We start from the raw sequence: 20319 nt of genomic DNA on the forward strand, positions 1-20319 counted from the left end.
TGGAATATACAAGGACTTTCACAGAAGAAAAAAAAAAACAAACAAGAAAAAATAACAAACCAAAGCCTGAATCTCCCATGTGCCTTCAGGCAAACTGCAGCTTAAAGAAAATTCTTCTCTCCCCGTGAAGGTGTATCATGGAGATACACCAGATAAAAGGTGCATGAGGCAATTTCCTTCAGAGTTATTGCAAGTGTCTTGGTGGCTTCCCTCAGGAAGCTCCCCAGTTTCCTTCTTGTATGGTCCCTCAATTTCTAAGAAGTCTCTACTCCAAACAGATTTACCATGCTGGTTGTGTTTATTATTTTGTAGACCCATGAAGTTACCGGCAGTTTGGACACTATTCCAGCAGTAGAATTTTTTACGTTTTGGTGTATATGGAGTCCAAGACATATTCAGTGACTTGGAAATGTTTATGCACCCACCCCCTGACTTGTATAAAGAAAACTGGCTGCAAAAGTGATGATTTGCATTTAAAAAGAATCTTTATATTACTATTACTATGTCTAAAAATGTCTGTAATTCCTTGATTATGCCTGTAATTATTTATTTATTTGTCTGTCTGTCTGTCTGTCTGTCTGTCTGTTTGCAGGATAAACTACTCATCAAAACTACTGCAAAGATTTTGAGGACATTTTCAACACAGCCAGATATTAGGCCATGGAAGACTCCATTAAATTTTGGAGGTGATCTGGATCCGGATTCTGGATCAGGAGTTCACTTTGTGGACTTTTAAGAATTATGTCAAAACGACTTCATGGATACAACATCAAGATGTAAAACCAAAATCAGGAAGACACACTTTTGTTTCAGCTTGTGAATTAAATATCAGGATCAGTATGTAATTATTGCATTGTGTTGTAGAATCCGGATCCAGGTAATGTCTGGGTCACGATGTGAATCACATCCTCGTCAGCCCTTGGCAGACGTCAGAAATCTCGGATTGCTCTTGTTCATGTATTTTTGTCAAACCCCTTAAATTAATTTCATTAAATAACTTCAAGTCCATTGTGTTGGTGTAAAGTGGCTAATTACAAAAAGTGTGTCCAAATACACACAGACCTGAAATACATGTGTGTACATTTCTTCTATTACAGAAGACAAAACTCTTGATGGGAGTAAATACAGATCATTTGCATAAATGTGTGCTGCAGTGCTGGAGCAGAGACAGAGAGATACTGTCAACTGAAAGAGAAAAAATAACGGCATGAAAGGATACTATGAATGGACTTCTCATTCCCATCTGATAGTAGAACTTCCTTCACATCAGCACAAATGGCAACCTGAGAGACAGAGACAGGAAAATGAGTGAGAAATGAAACAGCACAGAACAAAAGAAGAAACCCCAAAAGCACTGTTAGATGAAGCAAACATCTGAAACACACACACAATAATGACATAACCATATCTACAAAGCTTCACTCCTGGCAGCTCACCCTGCCATTTCACTCCATTGCTCCCTCTCCTCCCTGCCATTTTCCTCCCTATCTTTCTCCCATTTTTATGTCTGCATTATTTTAATCATTCAATCAAATCAGTCAATACTTTTATCATTGTGGCTAGCGGTGGGGCCTGCTATCTTGCTATCACTCTGTTCAGTAATTGCATTGTGACAGGGGATGATGGCAAGCGCAGAGCCTTTTCATTTGACGCTGGGTGTTTATCGGGCCAAGCCATCACTCCGTTCGCCGCTGTCACTCTGCACTCAGCTTGCCGGGCCTGCCTGATGCCCTTCATATAACTTTGCAGTGCAGACTGTGAGAGGCGAAGAGAGTGAGGGAGGAGGCGGGAGGGAGAGTGGATGGAAGGCTTTGTGCTGGACGATGTGTCTGTATGCGAGAGAGATACAGATAGAGAGGTTTGTGTATTGCTATGACCCCACCTTTTCACGTTCCATTTTCTTTGCAGGTGATTTATACACACATACGCATGCACACACACAGAGTGAGAATAAGTGTACATGTCGTTACTAATGCAATCATTTATTACAGCACAGCAACCAAGTTTAAAAAAAAATGCATGCTATCACTATGTTGAACGTGTGTGCAAAACCACACAGGCTCAAAACCTGCAGGGTGTATAAGGGGCCACTGAGTGCTGCTTGCCCCACCATCTGCTCACAATAAGAAAATGGCCCCGAGGCTGAACTAAGGCATCCAGTTGAACTATGGGGTATTAAAATATGACAGGAGATCAGAAGGGTTGTGGAAACCAGCAGCTAAGGTGCCTTTGTTGGTGAGGAAAGGTTGACTGATATTGACTTCACAGAAGATGCTGTGATCCCTGTAGAATCAATGGATACCCTGACTGTAGCACTTGAGAAGCTGGGTGTCTGGGTTTGTGATTGTTCTAGATCAAGACTAAAATCCAGGCTTTTAATGACTTCCTGGACTCAGCCATCAAATCTGCATGCAGTGAAAGTGTTAAACTTGAGACGACATCGCTTTATCTCAGCAGTGAAGTTTGTGTCTCTGGATCCTCGGGCTTTGAGGTCAAGTCACAGCTAGGAAAACCTCATGGAGTCATGGGGTAGGAAATGGGAGGTTTGTGTTAAGTACTGCTGCATTTCTGAAGGTTTGTATCACGGTGGCAACAGGGGCTCACCTACACAGGATATCTGATGGCCACACAGTAATGTTTTGTAACCACAGGTCATTGGGCCATGGTTAATGTTGAACTCTGTGTGGTTCAAGGATTCTTCCCTTAGGCAGATTACATTTAACTTACTGAATTTCAGATATGAAATTACTTGTCTAAGGAATTCAGTTCATAATTGCTGACTGTCTTGTGGAGACACGTGGCCATATTAGGTAGAATGAAAAAATTAGCCAACATAAAGGTGGTAATATTTTGAGTAGATTACCAGTAAAATACGAAAGGGAGCCTGAAACAAAGCTTGGTGAGAAAATAAGCATGAGGACAGCATTTACCTTTCTGAACAGCAATCAATCACAAAGGTATCAGAAAAGTAAGAACTTTTTTCATTAATTCACGTTGTAATTAATCTTTTTATCACATATCATAGTAGATAAACAGGAGAGATACTGGAGAATAGACACACAGATGAACAAAGTCACACTAAAATGGACAGCCAAATCATTAACGGAGAAAATGAAGTGAAAATCATTCCAATTTTCTCATCTGTACTTATTTGAACAGCATAAAGACTGATTTGTGAATACAGGTATTCTTTTTCTCATGGTTTCTACTTAAGGCTTCAAGTGTTTCCTGCAGAGCTTTAGAGTTTTGAAAAACCTGACTGATATTATATGATACTTTATGCGTGCCAAATTTGAATTTGTCCTAATTCTCACTGAATCCTAAGGGCTGGTACCTCTGCAGTGGGAAAAATACTCCAGTTTTGCTACAGAAAGCATTTATACACTATGGACTGAGTGCTCCCACCCACAAATTCTTCAACATAGTGTGTGTCTCATTTGTTAGATACTGTCTGTGGATTATACAGTAATACTTTAGGATGAGGAAGAATTTGTCGCAAAGTCTTAATTAGCTTAAACTGTGAGCAGAGTCAGTTGTTGGGACCAGAATATGAATTATACAGTGACAAGAGATACTTACATATCAGGGAGCCTTACCTAAATGGTTATTTTATTATCTTATTTACATTATCTTAAATAAGGCAAATATTATCTTAAAATACGTAGCAAAAGTTTAAAAAAACTAACTCATGTTGCCATTTATTCCTTGACAGCTGACATAATGAAATCCACAACTGCAGAAGATAAGAAAGTGTGTTAAACAACCTAGTTAGCTGCATTAACCTACTACAGTATCCTATGGCTTATGCCATTGCAATGATGGGACTTATTCAGGCAAATGATCCTTGCAGAGAAGTTTTTTTTTTTTCACAGATGTGTAATAAGCGAGTATTTGTCTGTGGGGATATAAACATTGATCTCTTAAACCCGTATCAGCATAAAGTGACAGAGGATTTCATTAATACTATGTATAGTTTAAATTTATATCTAAAAATTACTAGGCCTTCAAGAATCACTTCACATTCATCTAATATACTTACATATGATAGATACCAAAACATTAAGTAGCTTATTGATTAATGATAATAGTGACCACTTACCAATTTTTATACTAACTGATCTAAATTTCAATAAAAATGTACTGAGAAAATACAATATTGCAAGTGCCTGCAATCTGAAGAAGCTACCACTACATTAAAAAATGATTTACATTTATAGGATTGGAATCCAATTTATGGGAAGCAAGATGCGAATTTAGCATATTCTGAATTTGAAAACATATTTCTCAATATAAACAACAAAAATTGTCCAATTATACAGTATAATAAAAATAATAAATATAAAATTAACCCATGGATAACAAAAGGTCTTCAAAAGGCTTGTAAGAAGAAAAATATGCTATACAGATAATTCATTAAAAGTAAATCAAGAGAGGCAGAGGTTAAATATAGGGACTATAAAATAAACTATTATGCGGAACTGTAACAAAAAATCATACTTTGAAAAAATCCTAAACAATAATAAAAACAACAAAGGAAACATGGAAAATACTAAATAGCAACTACCCAACATACTTTACTTATAACAACAAAGATGAAGATAACATGAGCCAAGTAGTGAATAGTTTCAATAAAGTTTTTGTGAATGCATACATGTCAACCCCTTCGAGGGTCCACCTGTATAACCAAGTGAGAAAATCCATAAAATCAGCACAAAATCCTTATAACCTCCAAATCGCGCCAAAATCAGTTTTATTACAGTACACACAACCGCATAGCGGTATCACGTAACTGGATTTTTGTCCACAAATTATGAGGTGCCGCAATGACATTAAAGTCAGGATCATTAGTATTTCATCCACAGTTGAATTTCAAACAATAGAGATCTCGTATTCATGTGTCAAGCTGAATTTTATAGAACTGAATGTGTCAAATTTAGTTATTTTTTACAGAAACAAGAACTGTGTGTCACTAATGGAAATACATTAATAAAATCATGAAACATAAATTGAATATAATGAACAAAATAAAACATACCTCAGAACTTCATCAAGTGTATCGAAAATCGCCTCGCCAGTGCCAGTGTTACAGACTGGCATGTTGATGATCCTCAACTTCGCCGTGTGTTTATTAGGGATGGGTATCAATAAGATTTTACCGATACCATTATCGATTCCGCTTATTGATCCCTCTTGTGATTTTTTTTTGTGTGTGTGTACTAAAAGTAGGCTTTATGGGTTTTCTATGTCAGCGGGTCAAAGAGGTTTTTCTTATCATGCACCCACTCTGTGGAAGTCTTCCTGCGACCGTGAGGCAGTTGGAGTCTGTGGACATTTTTAAGTCAAGACTTAAAGCCTATTTTTGTTCTCTTTCTTATGAATAGTTTTTATTTTTATCTGTTTTATTCTTTTACTTCTGTTTTTAATTATGTATTTGAATTTTTTTTTTTTTATTTATTTAATTTTTTTAATGTTGAACTGTTCTATATGAGGCACCTTGAGATGGCTTTTGTTGTGATTTGGTGCTTTATATGCCAATTAAATTGAAATTGAATTGAACAACATTTTATTGAGTCTTAAAGTACATAAATATGAAATTGGTCACTGGATCCTTAAACTTTGGACATAATAAACTCTACATGGTGGATCCTTCATCTCTGAACATAAATAGAAATAAACTAAATCTGTAGTTTTTGTCAAAAGCATTTCCTTTCAGACATTATTGGCATGAATGTCTTTCCATATATCTGAGCTGAGCTCTTATAGCTGTGCTATGCTGTATGTCAGCATCAGTTTAATTCATAAAGAACACAGGACGTCTCATTTTGGGAAGAAAAAAGTTTTAGTCGATTGTAATTTATTTTCTGTATTACAGCGTTTGGAAAGAGGTGTCATTTTATTTAAAGCGGTAATTTTGTGTCAACACAACGGAGGACGATTCTCGTTTCTTGACTACAACATGACAAGAGTCCCAGTTAGTGACTTTAATCCACACAAAAGAGACTCACGATATTTTAATGGCTTTGAGACGAGTTACGAAGCGGACTTGCCGCTTCTGAAGAGCAGCGAATCAAAGAACCAACGAGCCAGTGGTTCGAAGCATTGCTTCAATGACTCACGCATCAAAGTGGAGTCACGCTGCAGAAACGGTTGATTACAGAGCTGCTGCAGACCAAACCCTGATAATCCATGACTTTATTTGTACGTCCGTATGACTCTGAAACTCGGAAAAATCCGTATAATTTACGGACAATCTGTATACGTTGACATGTATGCGAATGTTGGGCCAGATCTGGCAGCTGAAATTCCACACAGTACATGGGAAAATCAGCAATTAATCGCCAGTAGATGAAAGGGAAATTATTAATGTAGTTAGTACATGTAAAAGTAAAAAGCCAACAGATCATAATGATGTACATATGTCTTTAGTAAAGCAAATAATTACTGAAATCACAAAACCATTATATTTTCAATAAATCATTTCAAACTGGAATTGTTCCTAACAGTATGAAAGAGGCAAAAGCGATACCTTTATTTAAATCTGGTAGCAAGCATCTTTTGACTAACTACAGGCCTGTGTCTCTATTGTCACAAAAGATATTGGAAAAACTTTATAACAGCAGACTGGATAAATTTATAGAACAATTTGCTTGATGAAAGTCAATATGGTTTTAGAGTGAAAAGGTCCACTGCACTGGCATTGCTCAATTCAATAGAAAAGATCAATAAACATGTGGACCAAAGGGAAATAGTATTAGGTTTATTTAATGACCTAAGAAAGGCTTTTGACTGATCACAATATTATTTCAAAAGATGGAACTGTATGGGATCAGAGGGGTTGCCCTGAGTTGGATTAAAAGTTACTTACAAAACCAGAAGCAGTTTGTTAAACTCGGGGACTATTGTGCTTCATGTCTGAACATCATTTGTGGGCTTCCACAGGGTTCTTTGTTGGGACCAAAATTATTTATTTTATACATCAACGAGTTGTGTAAAGTTTCAGATCTGCTTAAAGCAGTTCTCTTTGCAGATGGCACAAACCTGTTCTGCTCACAAGAAAATCTGCAACAATTATCTGATTTAGGAACTGAAATGATAAAGTTAAAGAGATGGATTGATAAACAAATTATTAAATTTGTTAAAAACAAAATTAATGTTATTTGGAAATTATAAAAAAAAAACATACAAATAGAGTTAAATATACAAGAGGTAAACATAGAACGTGTCAAAGAAAATAAGTTTTTAGGTGTCATTATTGATGGAAAAATTAATAGGACAGCGCATATTCAACATGTTCAAAAGAAGGTATCCAAGAGTATTGTTCATTGACTGCACCCTACCTCACTTACTGTGCTGACGTTTGGGGCAACAATTATAAAACTACAGTGCAACCATTATTCATTGTTCAAAAAAAGAGCATTAAGAACAATTTCATAATCCAGGTTATCGAGATCACACCAACCCATTGTTCATTAAATCTCTTCACGATATGATTTTGTTCAAGACTGCTCAATTAATGTACGAAGTGAAAAATAAACAAGTGCCCTTTAGAATTCAAGAATATTTTACTGAGAGAGAGGGAAAATATAATTTACAGGGTTTGTATCATTTTATACCTGCTGGCGCTCAGACGACCAGGAAAGGTTTCTGTGTATCCATGTGTGGCCCTAGAATATGGAATAACCTGACAGAGGAACTCAAATGATGTCCAAATATCAATCAGTTTAAAAATCAATATAAAGACATGATGTTTCCAAGATATATATCTGCTGAAGAAGGATGAGTTTTGTGTGTTGTCAATTGTAAATGTAAATTTGTTCTGTAGCATTCAGATTGTGTCCTTTAAGCTGAAGAGTTGAAGTGGTTCAAAATGGGAATGGGAATAGATGGGTTTTTACCCCCCCCTTTTGGAGTGGGGGTTCTGGTCAACCCTTTTTATACAACCCCAATACCAATGAAGTTGGGACGTTGTGTGAAATGTAAATAAAAACAGAATACAATGATCTGCAAATCCTCTTCAACCTGTATTCGACTGAATACAAAACAAAGACAAGATATTTAATGTTCAAACTGATAGACTTTTTGTTTTTGTGCAAATATTTGCTCCTTTTGAAATGGATGCCTGCAACACATTTCAAAAAAGCTGCGACAGGGGCAACAAAAGACTGGGAAAGTTGATGGATGCTCAAAGAACACCTGTTTGGAACATTCCACAGGTGAACAGGTTAACTGGAAACAGGTGAGTGTCATGAATGGGTATAAAAGGACCATCCCCAAAAGGCTCAGCCATTCACAAGCAAAGATGGGGCGAGGATCACCACTTTGTGAAGAAGTGCATGAAAAAAAATAGTCCAACAGTTTAAGAACAATGTTTCTCAGCATTCAATCGCAAGGAATTTAGGGATTCCATCATCTACAGTCAACAATATAATCAGAAGATTCAGAGAATCTGGAGAACTTTCTGCACATAAGTGGCAAGGCTGAAAACCAACACTGAATGCCCGTGACCTTCGATCCCTCAGGCGGTACTGCATTAAAAAACGACATCATTGTGTAAAGGATCTTACCACGTGGGATCAGGAACACTTCAGAAAACCAGTCAGTTAACACTGATCGTCGTTACATCTACAAGTGCAAGTTAAAACTCAACCATGCAAAGCGAAAGCCATACATCAACAACATCCAGAAACGCCACCGCCTTCTCTGGGGCCGAGCTCATTTGAAATGGACAGACGCAAAGTGGAAAAGTGTGCTGTGGTCTGATGAGTCCACATTTCAAATTGTTTTTGGAAATCAGGGACGTCGTGTCCGGACAAAAGAGGGAAAAGACCATCCAGACTGTTACCAGTGCAAAGTTCAAAAGCCAGCATCTGTGATGGGGGTGTGTTAGGGCTCATGGCATGGGCAACATGGCCAAATTTGATGGGCTCAGGTAAAAACAGTAGTGTCCACTTTAGTGGAGTCTGAGACAATATTACAAGATTTTTCGGGCATAAATATAGGAAACATGAGGAAATCCTATATTGTAATCTTTACAATTACCCCCCGCCCCCCCCGACAAGTACACCATATAATTTGAACCACAGATGGGACAATAACTTGTAACACAAACATTGATACACACTGTTTTCAATGCAGAGATGGTGGTTCACCATAATTCAGATTTATATACGAGGGCTGTCAATAAAGTATAGGTCCTTTTTATTTTTTTCAAAAACTATATGGATTTCATTCATATGTTTTTACGTCAGACATGCTTGAACCCTTGTGCGCATGCGTGAGTTTTTCCACGCCTGTCGGTGACTGTTAAAGGAGATTTTTTTAATGAAAGACATGCGGGCGGATTGCAGCGTCGGCTCGCAGCCGCTGCGACGCTCCACCACAGGAAAAACACCTCTGTTGGAAGCCTTAGGGACAAGTTGGAACATGTCCAGCTGTTAAACAATTTCTCATATACTCACTCCACTGAAAGCCATCAAAAGCCGCCTGGATTTTACAAATGGTTATCAACACGGAGGTGTTTTTCCTGTGCCACCGCACCGCACCGGCTGCGTCCCGTCCGCACGTCTTTCATTAAAAAAATCTCCTTTAACAGTGGAATATCTGGATAAAATGCCTAAACCGACTTCTTCTGAAACTTCTCTGTTCTCTCACGACGTCCTGGATCAATAGAGCCTGAAATGTGGAGGTTTTCAGCTTGAAACAGGCTGACGACGGCGCCTGGGACCGCTGCGCGACGTCTCGCTCCGTGGGAAGTCCTTAAAGCGACGGTATCACCTCAAAATCTCTCATCAGCCGTTAAAATTTTCACCGAAAACCAGCTTAATTTTTCGAACCGTGTCCACTTCGATGTGCCTCACAGGTTTAGAAAAAATTTTGATCAAACAAAGCACCAGTCTCTCAGCAACATCTCAAAGGAATTCCAACGAGGGGCTGGACGACTCCTCCCACAAGGAGTGCTCACAGGCGAATGACATCACCGACAGGCGTGGAAAAACTCACGCATGCGCACGAGGGTTCAAGCATGTCTGACGTAAAAACATATGAATGAAATCCATATAGTTTTTGAAAAAAATAAAAAGGACCTATACTTTATTGACAGACCTCGTATATGTTATATAACATAATTTCTGGGATAAACATTTCCAGATCTGCCAAAAAGAAACATGATTTCATCCACTTTGTGATGAGTACAAAAAAAATTAAAATCTCACAGGTATATTTGCTTCAGTGTGATAAAGTTTTCTGGATGGGAATTTCCAGTGACGTCTTAATGAAGAAAAAAATGTCCTTTCAAACACTATGCTGAAAGTTGAAGTTTAAGAGGATGACACCACTGAATGAACAAGGACCATGTGTTGAAGAACACACGCACGTGCACACGCACAAAGACGTGAAGTGTTGAGGAAGACTGGTGGTGCTGAAGTGCTTAGCCTAATACAGCTTTCTGTGTGGTCTTTGCAACTTCTCATTTGTTTGTGTAGGTTGTTTATGGCTGGAATCAGATTAAGAGATTAAATTATGGCTCTAATTAATTTATGGTAGGATGATGCATGTAAAAGGTTTTCTACATGTGTCTAATTAATTTCATGATGAACTATCCAGAGTGTTCTCTGCCTGCCTCCAGAGTGTTGGGATAGACTCAACAGGATCAGCAGTTATAGATAACCGATGGATGGATGAACAAATGAAATAAAGCAAAACAGCAGAGGGCAAATTCAAATAGACATCTGTGAGCAAATTCACAAAATGATTCCACCTGCTCTGCCATGTTAGTTGTGTAGAAGAATTTTTAGGTCCATATTTGAACTGTGATGAACTATCAAGTGTCCTGATCCAAACTGTATGTCCTCTGGTTGAACTAGCAGGTGTTCAACCCAAAAAAAGGGCTTTATTAGTCATTCAGTCTGTCAGGGGCTTTCCAAGGCCTTTTAGGTGCTTTCCCGCAGGCCACGTGCCGGGGCCTCAGGCCAGCTGCACGTGTGGCTGAGGCCACGTGCGGAGGGGGCCTCAGGCCAGCTGCACCTGTGGCTGAAGGTCTTTTAAAAAAATCAGTTGTAAATCCTTCACGCTTTAATGGGAGCGTTTGTCACATTGAAATAATGGCCTAACACCTGCTTAGGGTTCACTAGAGGACGCTTCCAATAGAAAACCATGTCTTAGGAATGAAATAAATAAAAAAGTTGAAGGAGGAGCGATGCCCGCGGGTCTCCAATAAATAGATGAGCGCGGTTGTCACATATTCAGTCTCTCTAGAGGACTCAGTTTGTCTAAGCTTTGCGTCGAAGGCTTAAATAAACTTAAAAACTCTGTTCATTTTATCTTGCTTAAGGCTGAAATATTCTAAAGTGTTGTGTCATTTTCTAGCATATCACTTGCAATTAGTTTGTGTTATCTAAAAGACGACATCCTGAGAAGACTAAAGACGAGCCGCGACAGAACTTGGCGAGCCAGCCAGGAGGGTCCAGGGGCATTCCGGCAGCCTGGGGCAGTCCAGCTCATCCCTCCAGACCATAAATAACAGTGATCACGACTAAAAGGTAAGCAGAAACCTTTTATAACTTCTGCACGATCTGGAGGAGTGAGTCGGGATTTCCGCCCAAGTTGACAGGTGATATTTTTTAATTGCCTCTTACCCAAAAGAACCTGGACTAAGAAAATTGATAAGAGACTAAAAAAGATAAGATTGAAAATTATCAGGCCTTGTAGATAAAATGCTCAGAAGGTGTGTGTGTTCCCGGGAAAAAGAATGTCTGTGTGAGTGAAAGGTCAGGAATGTTCATGAACTCTGGTGCGGAAAGAGTGCGTGAAGAACTAACCTGGATGCTTGGAGAATAATTGGTGTTGAAATTTGTTACTAACGTGCCGGCTGATAGCATGCGCTGTAGGGGTTAATTTAGGGGAGTATACTGACAAATAGATACGAGGTAATACAAGGTTATTTAAAGAGTTTAACAGAGACTGAAGTGAAATAAGTGAGAAAAAGAGTTTAACAGAGAATACGTGCAGAGGAAGCACAAGATAAGCGCCTGAGGGGGCGCAGTAGAAATACCGTACGTGATAAAGAGATTTAAAAGTGCAAAGTGGCACAGCTGACAGTAAGTAAAAGAGCTCAATAAAGGACGTCATTTTTTAAGAAAAGAGAAAAACTATATAAAAAAATAAATAAATAAATAAATGAAGAGTTAGTGCAGAATACATGAGAATTAATGAAGCAGAAAATAGTGCAGTAAGGCACCAGATACACGCTTGTGGGGCGTGGGAGAAGAATAAGTAATTAAGTACACAGTAATATGAGTTTTTTTATAAGAAAAGAAAAAGAGAATATTTTCAGTGCAAAGGCACATTAAGCTCACGAGGAGCTCAGTAAGTGAAAAAAGGTAGAAGAAAGTGCAGAAAGGCACAGGATACGCACGCGAGGCGCGGTAAGGCGTAAAAATAAATTAAATATTGTATGCTCAGAAAGGAGCTGGTGAAAAATAATATATTAAGCACAGGATACGCACGCGAGGCGCGGTAAGGCGTAGAAGTAAATGAAATATTGTACGCTCAAAGAGGGCTTGTAAAAAAGTAATATATGAAGTTGCTGACAGCGCCGGAGAAGCTGTCTAACGTGAAGAAGAGATACATGCTTAAACAGAACACATTGGTGTTAAGTGAATAAAAAGGTTGTTTAAAGCCGCGGAGTGAAAAGTGGCAGAAGTCTAGATAGAGATATATAGAAAGTTGTTTTTAATAATTTTTGTGTATAAAGCTGTTGAAAATTGTGTGTGGGAGAGTGGAGAGTAAGCGGGGAGGTGCAAGCAAAAAGCTGTGGGCTTGCAAGCTGGCTGACATACAAGATTAATGTGAAAGAGTACGAGGGGGAGGTATTTAGACCCAACAGGAGGACTTGGGAGGGGCATGACAGGCAGAGAGTAAAGTGTGAAACAGAGACAGTGAAGAAAAAGACAGGAGAAGAGTGCTATGTAAATACAGAAAAGGTAGATATTATTTCAAAGAGAGAAAACTAATAAACAAACACAGCAGAAAAAGAAAGAAGAAGCAGAAAGTTAAAAAAATTAGAAGGAAAATAGAAGAAAGTCGGGAGCAAAGACATTAGGAAGTGTTAGGGTTGTAAGAGGATTAAATAAATAAAGTTGGTTATAAATCAAAAGAGTTAAAGCTTAGATTATAGTGAAAAAGCTGACAGACTGATCAATGCTTGGGACAGTCTTTGATGGGAGACTTAAGTGATGATGAAATAATACTCCCAGAACATTACTTGACTGACGGAGACATCGAAACCCAGGGAATCAGGACACATTTTTGGCTGGAAAGGACCTATTTTGACAGGGTAGGAGCAGAACATTGGCAGGACGAACAAGAGATCAATCAGAAATTATGGCAGATTACTAAGGTAATCAATCTGAAGCAAAAGAAAGAACAATTCCCTCTAATTAATTGGGAGCTGCTGATAAGACGTCTGTGGCATCAGGGTTTAACCCCGTGGCTGGAGCTGCTTTGTGCTGACCCTAATAAAGAACTTAGCATACCATTAAATCATTTAGTAACACTACCAACCGATCCAGGTGAAGAACTGTTTCCTAGGTTGACTCTGACTGTGGTCCCAAGGAAGGTTCGGTGGGAAACAGGTAAATTTTCATATTTAGTTAAAGAAAAAGAAGACGGGCATAGCAGTTGGAAATTTAATCCTTTTAAGGGTTTAAAATACAAAACAGGTGTTACAGCCAGCAAGTTATTGGTCTGGATCAGGACAGCCCCTGAGGGACTACCAGAACACCATAGAAACACCTCACATAGCGTTTGTCAGGGTTACATGGGTAACTCTCAAGGTCAAGGTCGGGAAAGTACCCCGCTAGACTTAGTACTAAGAAAATATCCAGGAAAACGCACTAAGGCCAACCAATGTATGAGAAAGTGGCACAAAAGGTCACATGGGGGCAGGCAATGGCCTTTGGTGGGATCATTTGATCCGGTGATGTGTGAAGCAGTTGCGGTAGAAATACAGAAAAAAGAAATTAAAGATCAGCAGAAGAACGTGAAAAACAACAAAAAACGCACTGAAGAAAAAGAAGTTTTGGCCTTGTTCAAGCAGGAAGCACAGAGGCTACAGCAGAAAAGAGAAAAAATGACAGAGGAAAGATCCAAAGAGACTAAAGCCAGTGCACCGAGCTGGGAATCAGAGCCACCCCCGTATAAACGTCATGATATGGGAAAGACAGCTGGACAATTTGTATTAGGAACTCGTGAAGAGGACCAAGGCATGGATGTGGAGGGCAAATTCACACTGACACTAAAAGCTCGAGAGCCACAAGGAGACAGGTCCTCAGTCTGTCAAATGGATCATACAAGGTCTCCAAGTCCGAAAGTAAGTGGTCGCTCACCACGACCAGCAGGGGGGCCACAAATAACAGTGACACGGAGGCAGACGAGGATAAAGAGAGAGACCTGAAGGCTCCGCCTGCACATCGGGGTCCACTGAAAACCGTCCCCTCCCACCATAAGTCAGCCGACTGGACCTTCACAGGCTATAGAGGCTCCGAAGAGTGGCACAAGAGCTTCTGTGACACACTGGATCTGGCCAGAAGAGATAATGAAGAACTGGCTGAGCAACTTCGGCTAGCGAAGGAAAGAATACAAAGACATAGGGACGCCGAGGAAAGAAGAATATTACAACAATCGACGCCCAATCAAGGGAATCACATTATAGAGCCACCCACCCGAAAAATTTCTGGTGAGATCATCATTGAGACTGCAAAAGAGGCCCGACTCAGGCAAAGACAACAATGTGTAGCCAAAGACATAGCGGCTTTAGAACAGAATATAACCGACTGGATGGACTGCCTGGAACCAGTCAGTCGCACTCGATCTGGAAGACAGTATGGAGCCCGCACAGAAGAAGAGGAGGACGAAGACCTCATATGCCCATTGGTGGTTAGAAATGGTCATCATGTGTATACCCCATGGAGCTGGACAGACATGGTGGGGCTGGCCAACAGACTGCCAGACATCACCCAAGGAGCTGGGAGATGGATAACTGCCTTAGAAGAAGGCACTGCAGGGGTAACCTTGTCTTTAGGTGACATAAAAGCCTTGCTAATGCATGTCATGGGAAAACATGACACTGAAGAATTAGCAGGAAAGGTTGGACTAACACAGATGATGGGCACTAATCAACATGATGAAGTCCCCTTTAATCGCTATAGAAACTCCATGTGGGAAGGACTGAGAAGAAAGTACCCTGAGGTCTTGGATCCCTCTAAATTGGATGATGAGGAGTGGACACCTGAAGAGTGCCCAAAGAAGTTCCTGCACCGATTCCAGAAGAGATGGGCGGAGGAAACAGGAAATGCATGGAACCATTCTCCAGCAACAGAAATCCTGTTTAAAATAACTGTAAAAAAGGCTCTACCAGATGAGGTTCAGAAAGCCCTAGATGGAGTTGTGGGACTATCAAAAATGAATTGGGCTTTATACTCTGAGCATATTTGTCACCATCTTGAAATCTACAAGAAAGAAAAACAAAAAGAAGAAGATGCAGCAAAATCCCTGACGAAAAAATTGGTGCAGATGCAGTTGGGAGAGCTAACCAAAGTCAAGAAAGAAAAAACAAAGACCCAGGCACCAATGATGACCCCTGTTCCTTCTGAGTCGGCAAGCACAGGCCCTACGGCAAACACTGCTGCCACCATACAGGCACCTGTGGTAACAGCCACACAGAGCCCCCAAGGAGCAGCAGGAAGCACTCCTACAGGAGAAGTCTCAGCACCAGTGGAGCATCACTATCACTACCATAGCACTGGCACACCCGGAAATGGACCCACCTACAGTCATGGGTGGAGAGGAGAGTCACGGAACTTTCAAGGTCAAAGAGGAGGGTGGCGAAGAGGATCTCGCCAACCTTCATTTGGAAACAGATTCCAAAACTCAGCTCCCAGGAACAGTCAAGCGGGACCGCCTATGGGACCAACACCCCCAATAGGGGATCAACCCTCTAATGAGTGTTGGAGCTGTGGACAACCTGGACATCGAATGAGAAATTGTCCGGCCCGACCTTGGGTTGGACCCTCTGCCTATTGGCAATAGGGAGGCCTAGAGAAGACAGAGGGGGAAACGGTGGCATTGGCTATTTCAATGATACCTAAGGAAGAGCCAACCGTCACTGTTAATATACAAAGCAGAGATTTCCCTTTCATGGTGGATACAGGGGCAACATACTCTTGCATAGGGAAAATGGGCGCTCATCTCCCCCTCTCTGGGTCTGTAATTAAGACTATCGGCTTCTCTGGGAAAACTCAAATAATACCTTTTACACGCCCACTTCCTGTAACGATTGCAGGAAAAACAATTGAAGCACCCCTGTTATACTCACAAAATACACCTGTGAATTTGCTGGGAAGAGACATTTTATGTAAGCTACAAACCCAGATAGTGTGTACCCATCAAGGACTGCAAATACACTTTCCTGACGAAGCACTCGCCAACATTATGGTGCTTATGGACATGGAAAACAAGGTCCGACCTGTGCAACCCATGGTATACTGGCTGAAGTTACAACCAGAAAATTCAAATCTTCAACTGGAATGGGAAAAATGGAAGCCCTGGGCAGAACAACACTATGAAGCAGTATATACACCTAGTTTACCTTTACATGTCACCCTGATGTTCGATGCCAAACAAGAACAAACTGACTATGCATGCTGCTGGGATGCATTGATGAATCAACGGCTGTTTCACATAACCACCACAGAAATTTATTTAGGCCCCCAAGGGGCCGCAGCTTCTGTCAAGCTAACTTCAGCTGAACAACAATGGTATCAAGTGCCAAATGCCACGCCTCATGTGACCCTTTTAGTCTCAGAAAAGTATGAATCCCATGACCTAGGTCCAACGGTAAAGACAGCCTCAGAAGTTGAAGAATGGCAAAACATGGAAAGTCCACAAGTACATCTGTCAAAAGACCAGCAGTTTGTACGAATTAATTTAAAAGTAAATGATGAGGCTATAGCTCAAAAAGTGGAGCTCAATCCTAGACCAGAGGGACAGATGGTGTTATCGGCCCAACAAGAGAAATTGTTAGAGCAAATACCACCAGTGGTGTGGTCCAAAAGCAAAACGGATGTAGGACTAGTAAAAACAGCCTTACCAGTAAAAATAAAAGTAAAACCGGGAGCAAAACTGCCTCACCAAAGGCAGTATCCATTAAAACCTCAGGCTATTGAAGGCATAAAACCAGTAATTAAGGGACTAATGGCAGCTGGAGTTCTAATAAAAACTGCAAGCCCATGCAATACTCCTATCTATCCTATCCCTAAAAACAATACCAAAGAGTATCGGCTGGTACATGATCTGCGTCCTATCAATGCAATAATAGAAATGGATGCACCTATAGTACCTGATCCGCATACTATACTATCAAGCATCCCTGCTGGAGCAAAATGGTACACAGTAATCGATCTGTGTTCAGCCTATTTCAGTGTGCCTGTGCACCCAGACTCACAACATTTGTTTGCATTCACATTTCTGGGACAACAGCTAACGTATACACGGCTACCTCAGGGACTGAACCTGTCCCCAGCCATCTTTAACAAAGTCCTGGCTGAAGATTTACAACACCTTGATATACCCAGTACATTGGTGCAATATATGGATGATCTCCTTATTGCATCAGAGACTCAAGAACAGTGTGAAAAAGATTCATTAATTGTATTGCATGCATTGGCAGATGGAGGTCATAAAGTAAGTAAGGACAAATTGCAGTTCTGCAAACAACAAGTAGAATACTTGGGAAGACAGTTGTGTGGGACCACGCAATGTATAGCCCCAAGCCAAGTGGAGGCTATAATCAAGGCTCCCAAACCCCAAACAGTGGGACAGATGCTTTCATTCCTTGGGATGGCAGGGTACAGTCGGCCGTGGATTTGTGATTATGCTATAAAAACTGCACCTTTGCGTGCCATGATTAGAGCAGTGGGGCAAACAAGCAATGCAGCTCTCCTCGTCTGGACAGATCAGGCAACGGGAGCTTTTGAGGCCCTAAAAACAGACATGCAATCTGCTCCCGCGTTAGGTAACCCAGATTATGGGAAACCTTTCCATTTGTTTTGCTCCCCTCCACAGCATGTCTTTTTCCTGGTTCTCTCCCTCAGCCCCAACCAGTCCCAGCAGAAGACTGCCCCTCCCTGAGCCTGGTTCTGCTGGAGGTTTCTTCCTGTTAAAAGGGAGTTTTTCCTTCCCACTGTAGCCAAGTGCTTGCTCACAGGGGGTCGTTTTGACCGTTGGGGTTTTACATAAATATTGTATGGCCTTGCCTTACAATATAAAGCGCCTTGGGGCAACTGTTTGTTGTGATTTGGCGCTATATAAAAAAATTGATTGATTGATTGATTGATTGATTGATTTGTATGTTACTGAAAAAGCTGGATATGCTTGTGCTGTACTAATGCAGGAAACAAATGAAGGAAAACAACCATTGGCCTATTATAGTACAAAGCTTGACAACATTGAAACAGGATTGCCACCATGCTATCAGGGTCTAGCAGCAGCTGCCTTTGCATTTCAAAAAGCATCATCCATAATCATGGGACATGCAGTAACGTTGTACACGTCGCATCAGTTACATGCCCTGCTAACCAGTCAACGTTTTGTCTTAACACAAGCTAGACGCACTGGATATGAAGTTGTGTTGTCCGCTCCAGAAATAACAATACAACGTTGTCACACGGTGAATCCCGCCACCAAATTGACCACACCGTTAGATGGTACTCCACATAACTGTGTGGCAGAGACAGAGAAATTTTTGAGAGCCAGAGAACATTTGTATAATCACGCCATAGATGCAGATCTAACCCTGTTCGTGGATGGCTCATGCTTTCGGGATGCCGCGGGATTGCATGCGGGTATGGGGATTGTTAAACTAAACACGGATGGCGAGACCTTTGAATTACTGGAGTCCCAAGGAATTGATCAGCCTTGTTCAGCCCAACTGGCAGAAAACAAAGCCTTAACTATGGCTTGCCAGATAGCTAAAGATCAACGTGTTAATATCTACACAGACTCAGCCTACGCTTATGGCGTATGTCATGTACATGCAAACATTTGGAAAAAAAGGGGATTCCTGAGAGCAGATGGCACCCCTGTCACTCATGGAGAAGCGATTTCCCAACTGTTACAAGCTCTCCAATTACCGTCTGAGGTAGCCATCATTAAATGTGCAGGTCATCAAAAGAATAATAACATCATAGCTCAAGGTAACAATCTAGCAGATGACGCAGCTCGCAAAGGAGCACAAGGAGAAAATATGTTTCCCCTGCTAACCATTCAAGATTGTGCCCCACTGGTTTCACTTGACGCACTGATAGTGGCTCAAAGTAGGGCCAGTGGAGAAGAAAAACGAATGTGGGTTAAACGAGGCGCTATTGAGACACGCAGTCAGGGGCCAGCGGACAAGCTGTGGCGCAGTAGTCATGGACATTTTGTGTTACCCACCAATTTATTACGACATGCAATCATTTGGGCCCACGGACCCGATCATTGTTCGCGAGTCCAAATTATGAACAAACTAAAAGCTGTCTGGTGGTCACCATATATGGCAGCTACAGTGGACCGTTTGTTGAATGAGTGTGAGGTATGTGCACAGTACAATGTCCGGAAATCATTCACAGCCCCTTTAGCCCACATTCCGGTCCCTGATGGGCCATTCAGACATCTTATGATGGATTTCATAGACATGGGAGCTGAAAACCGAGTTAAACGAATGAGATATGTTTTGGTAGTGATATGCAGATTCAGCCGATGGATTGAGGCAGTAGCCTCTGCAAATCAAGACCATAAAACGGTAGCCAAATTCTTGTGCCGAGACGTCTTTCCAAGATTTGGCATTCCAGATACTATCTCATCTGACAACGGTAGGGCTTTTGTAGCCAAGGTTACACAAGAAACATTCAAACAATTGGGTATCAAACAGAAGTTTGGGTGTGTTTATCACCCCCAATCAAATGGGGCGGTGGAACGGGCTAATGGCATTTTAAAGAACAAACTAGCAAAAATCATAGCAGACAGTAATGGCAAACTAACCTGGCTGGATGCGTTGCCGCTTGCTTTATTGTCAATGCGCTCACAAACTAACCGACTAACCCATTTGACACCATTTGAAGCTCTTACAGGTCGGCCGATGCCTATTCCATACCTGAGAGGACCCTACGAAGGACCATCGCTGGAGCAGCTACAAGACGAATGGCATAATTATCTGAGACAGTTAACCCAAATACACAAAACTATCTTTTTGCAGGTCAAAGGTGCTACAGAAGACAGAGAAGC

The 20319-nt window shown here is 40.9% G+C and overlaps 1 protein-coding gene across 1 annotated transcript in view; it reads right to left on the minus strand.

The window, feature by feature from the left end:
- camkmt (calmodulin-lysine N-methyltransferase) overlaps positions 1-20319 on the minus strand; it is a 241171-nt gene that overhangs the window by 46368 nt on the left and 174484 nt on the right. The window contains exon 6 of the mRNA XM_034184475.1: positions 1220-1283. Coding sequence (XP_034040366.1) covers positions 1220-1283 — 64 coding nt within the window. The remainder of the gene's footprint in view (positions 1-1219; positions 1284-20319) is intronic.

The sequence above is a fragment of the Thalassophryne amazonica genome, chromosome 13 (assembly GCF_902500255.1).
Source record: "Thalassophryne amazonica chromosome 13, fThaAma1.1, whole genome shotgun sequence".
Taxonomy (NCBI): domain Eukaryota; kingdom Metazoa; phylum Chordata; class Actinopteri; order Batrachoidiformes; family Batrachoididae; genus Thalassophryne; species Thalassophryne amazonica.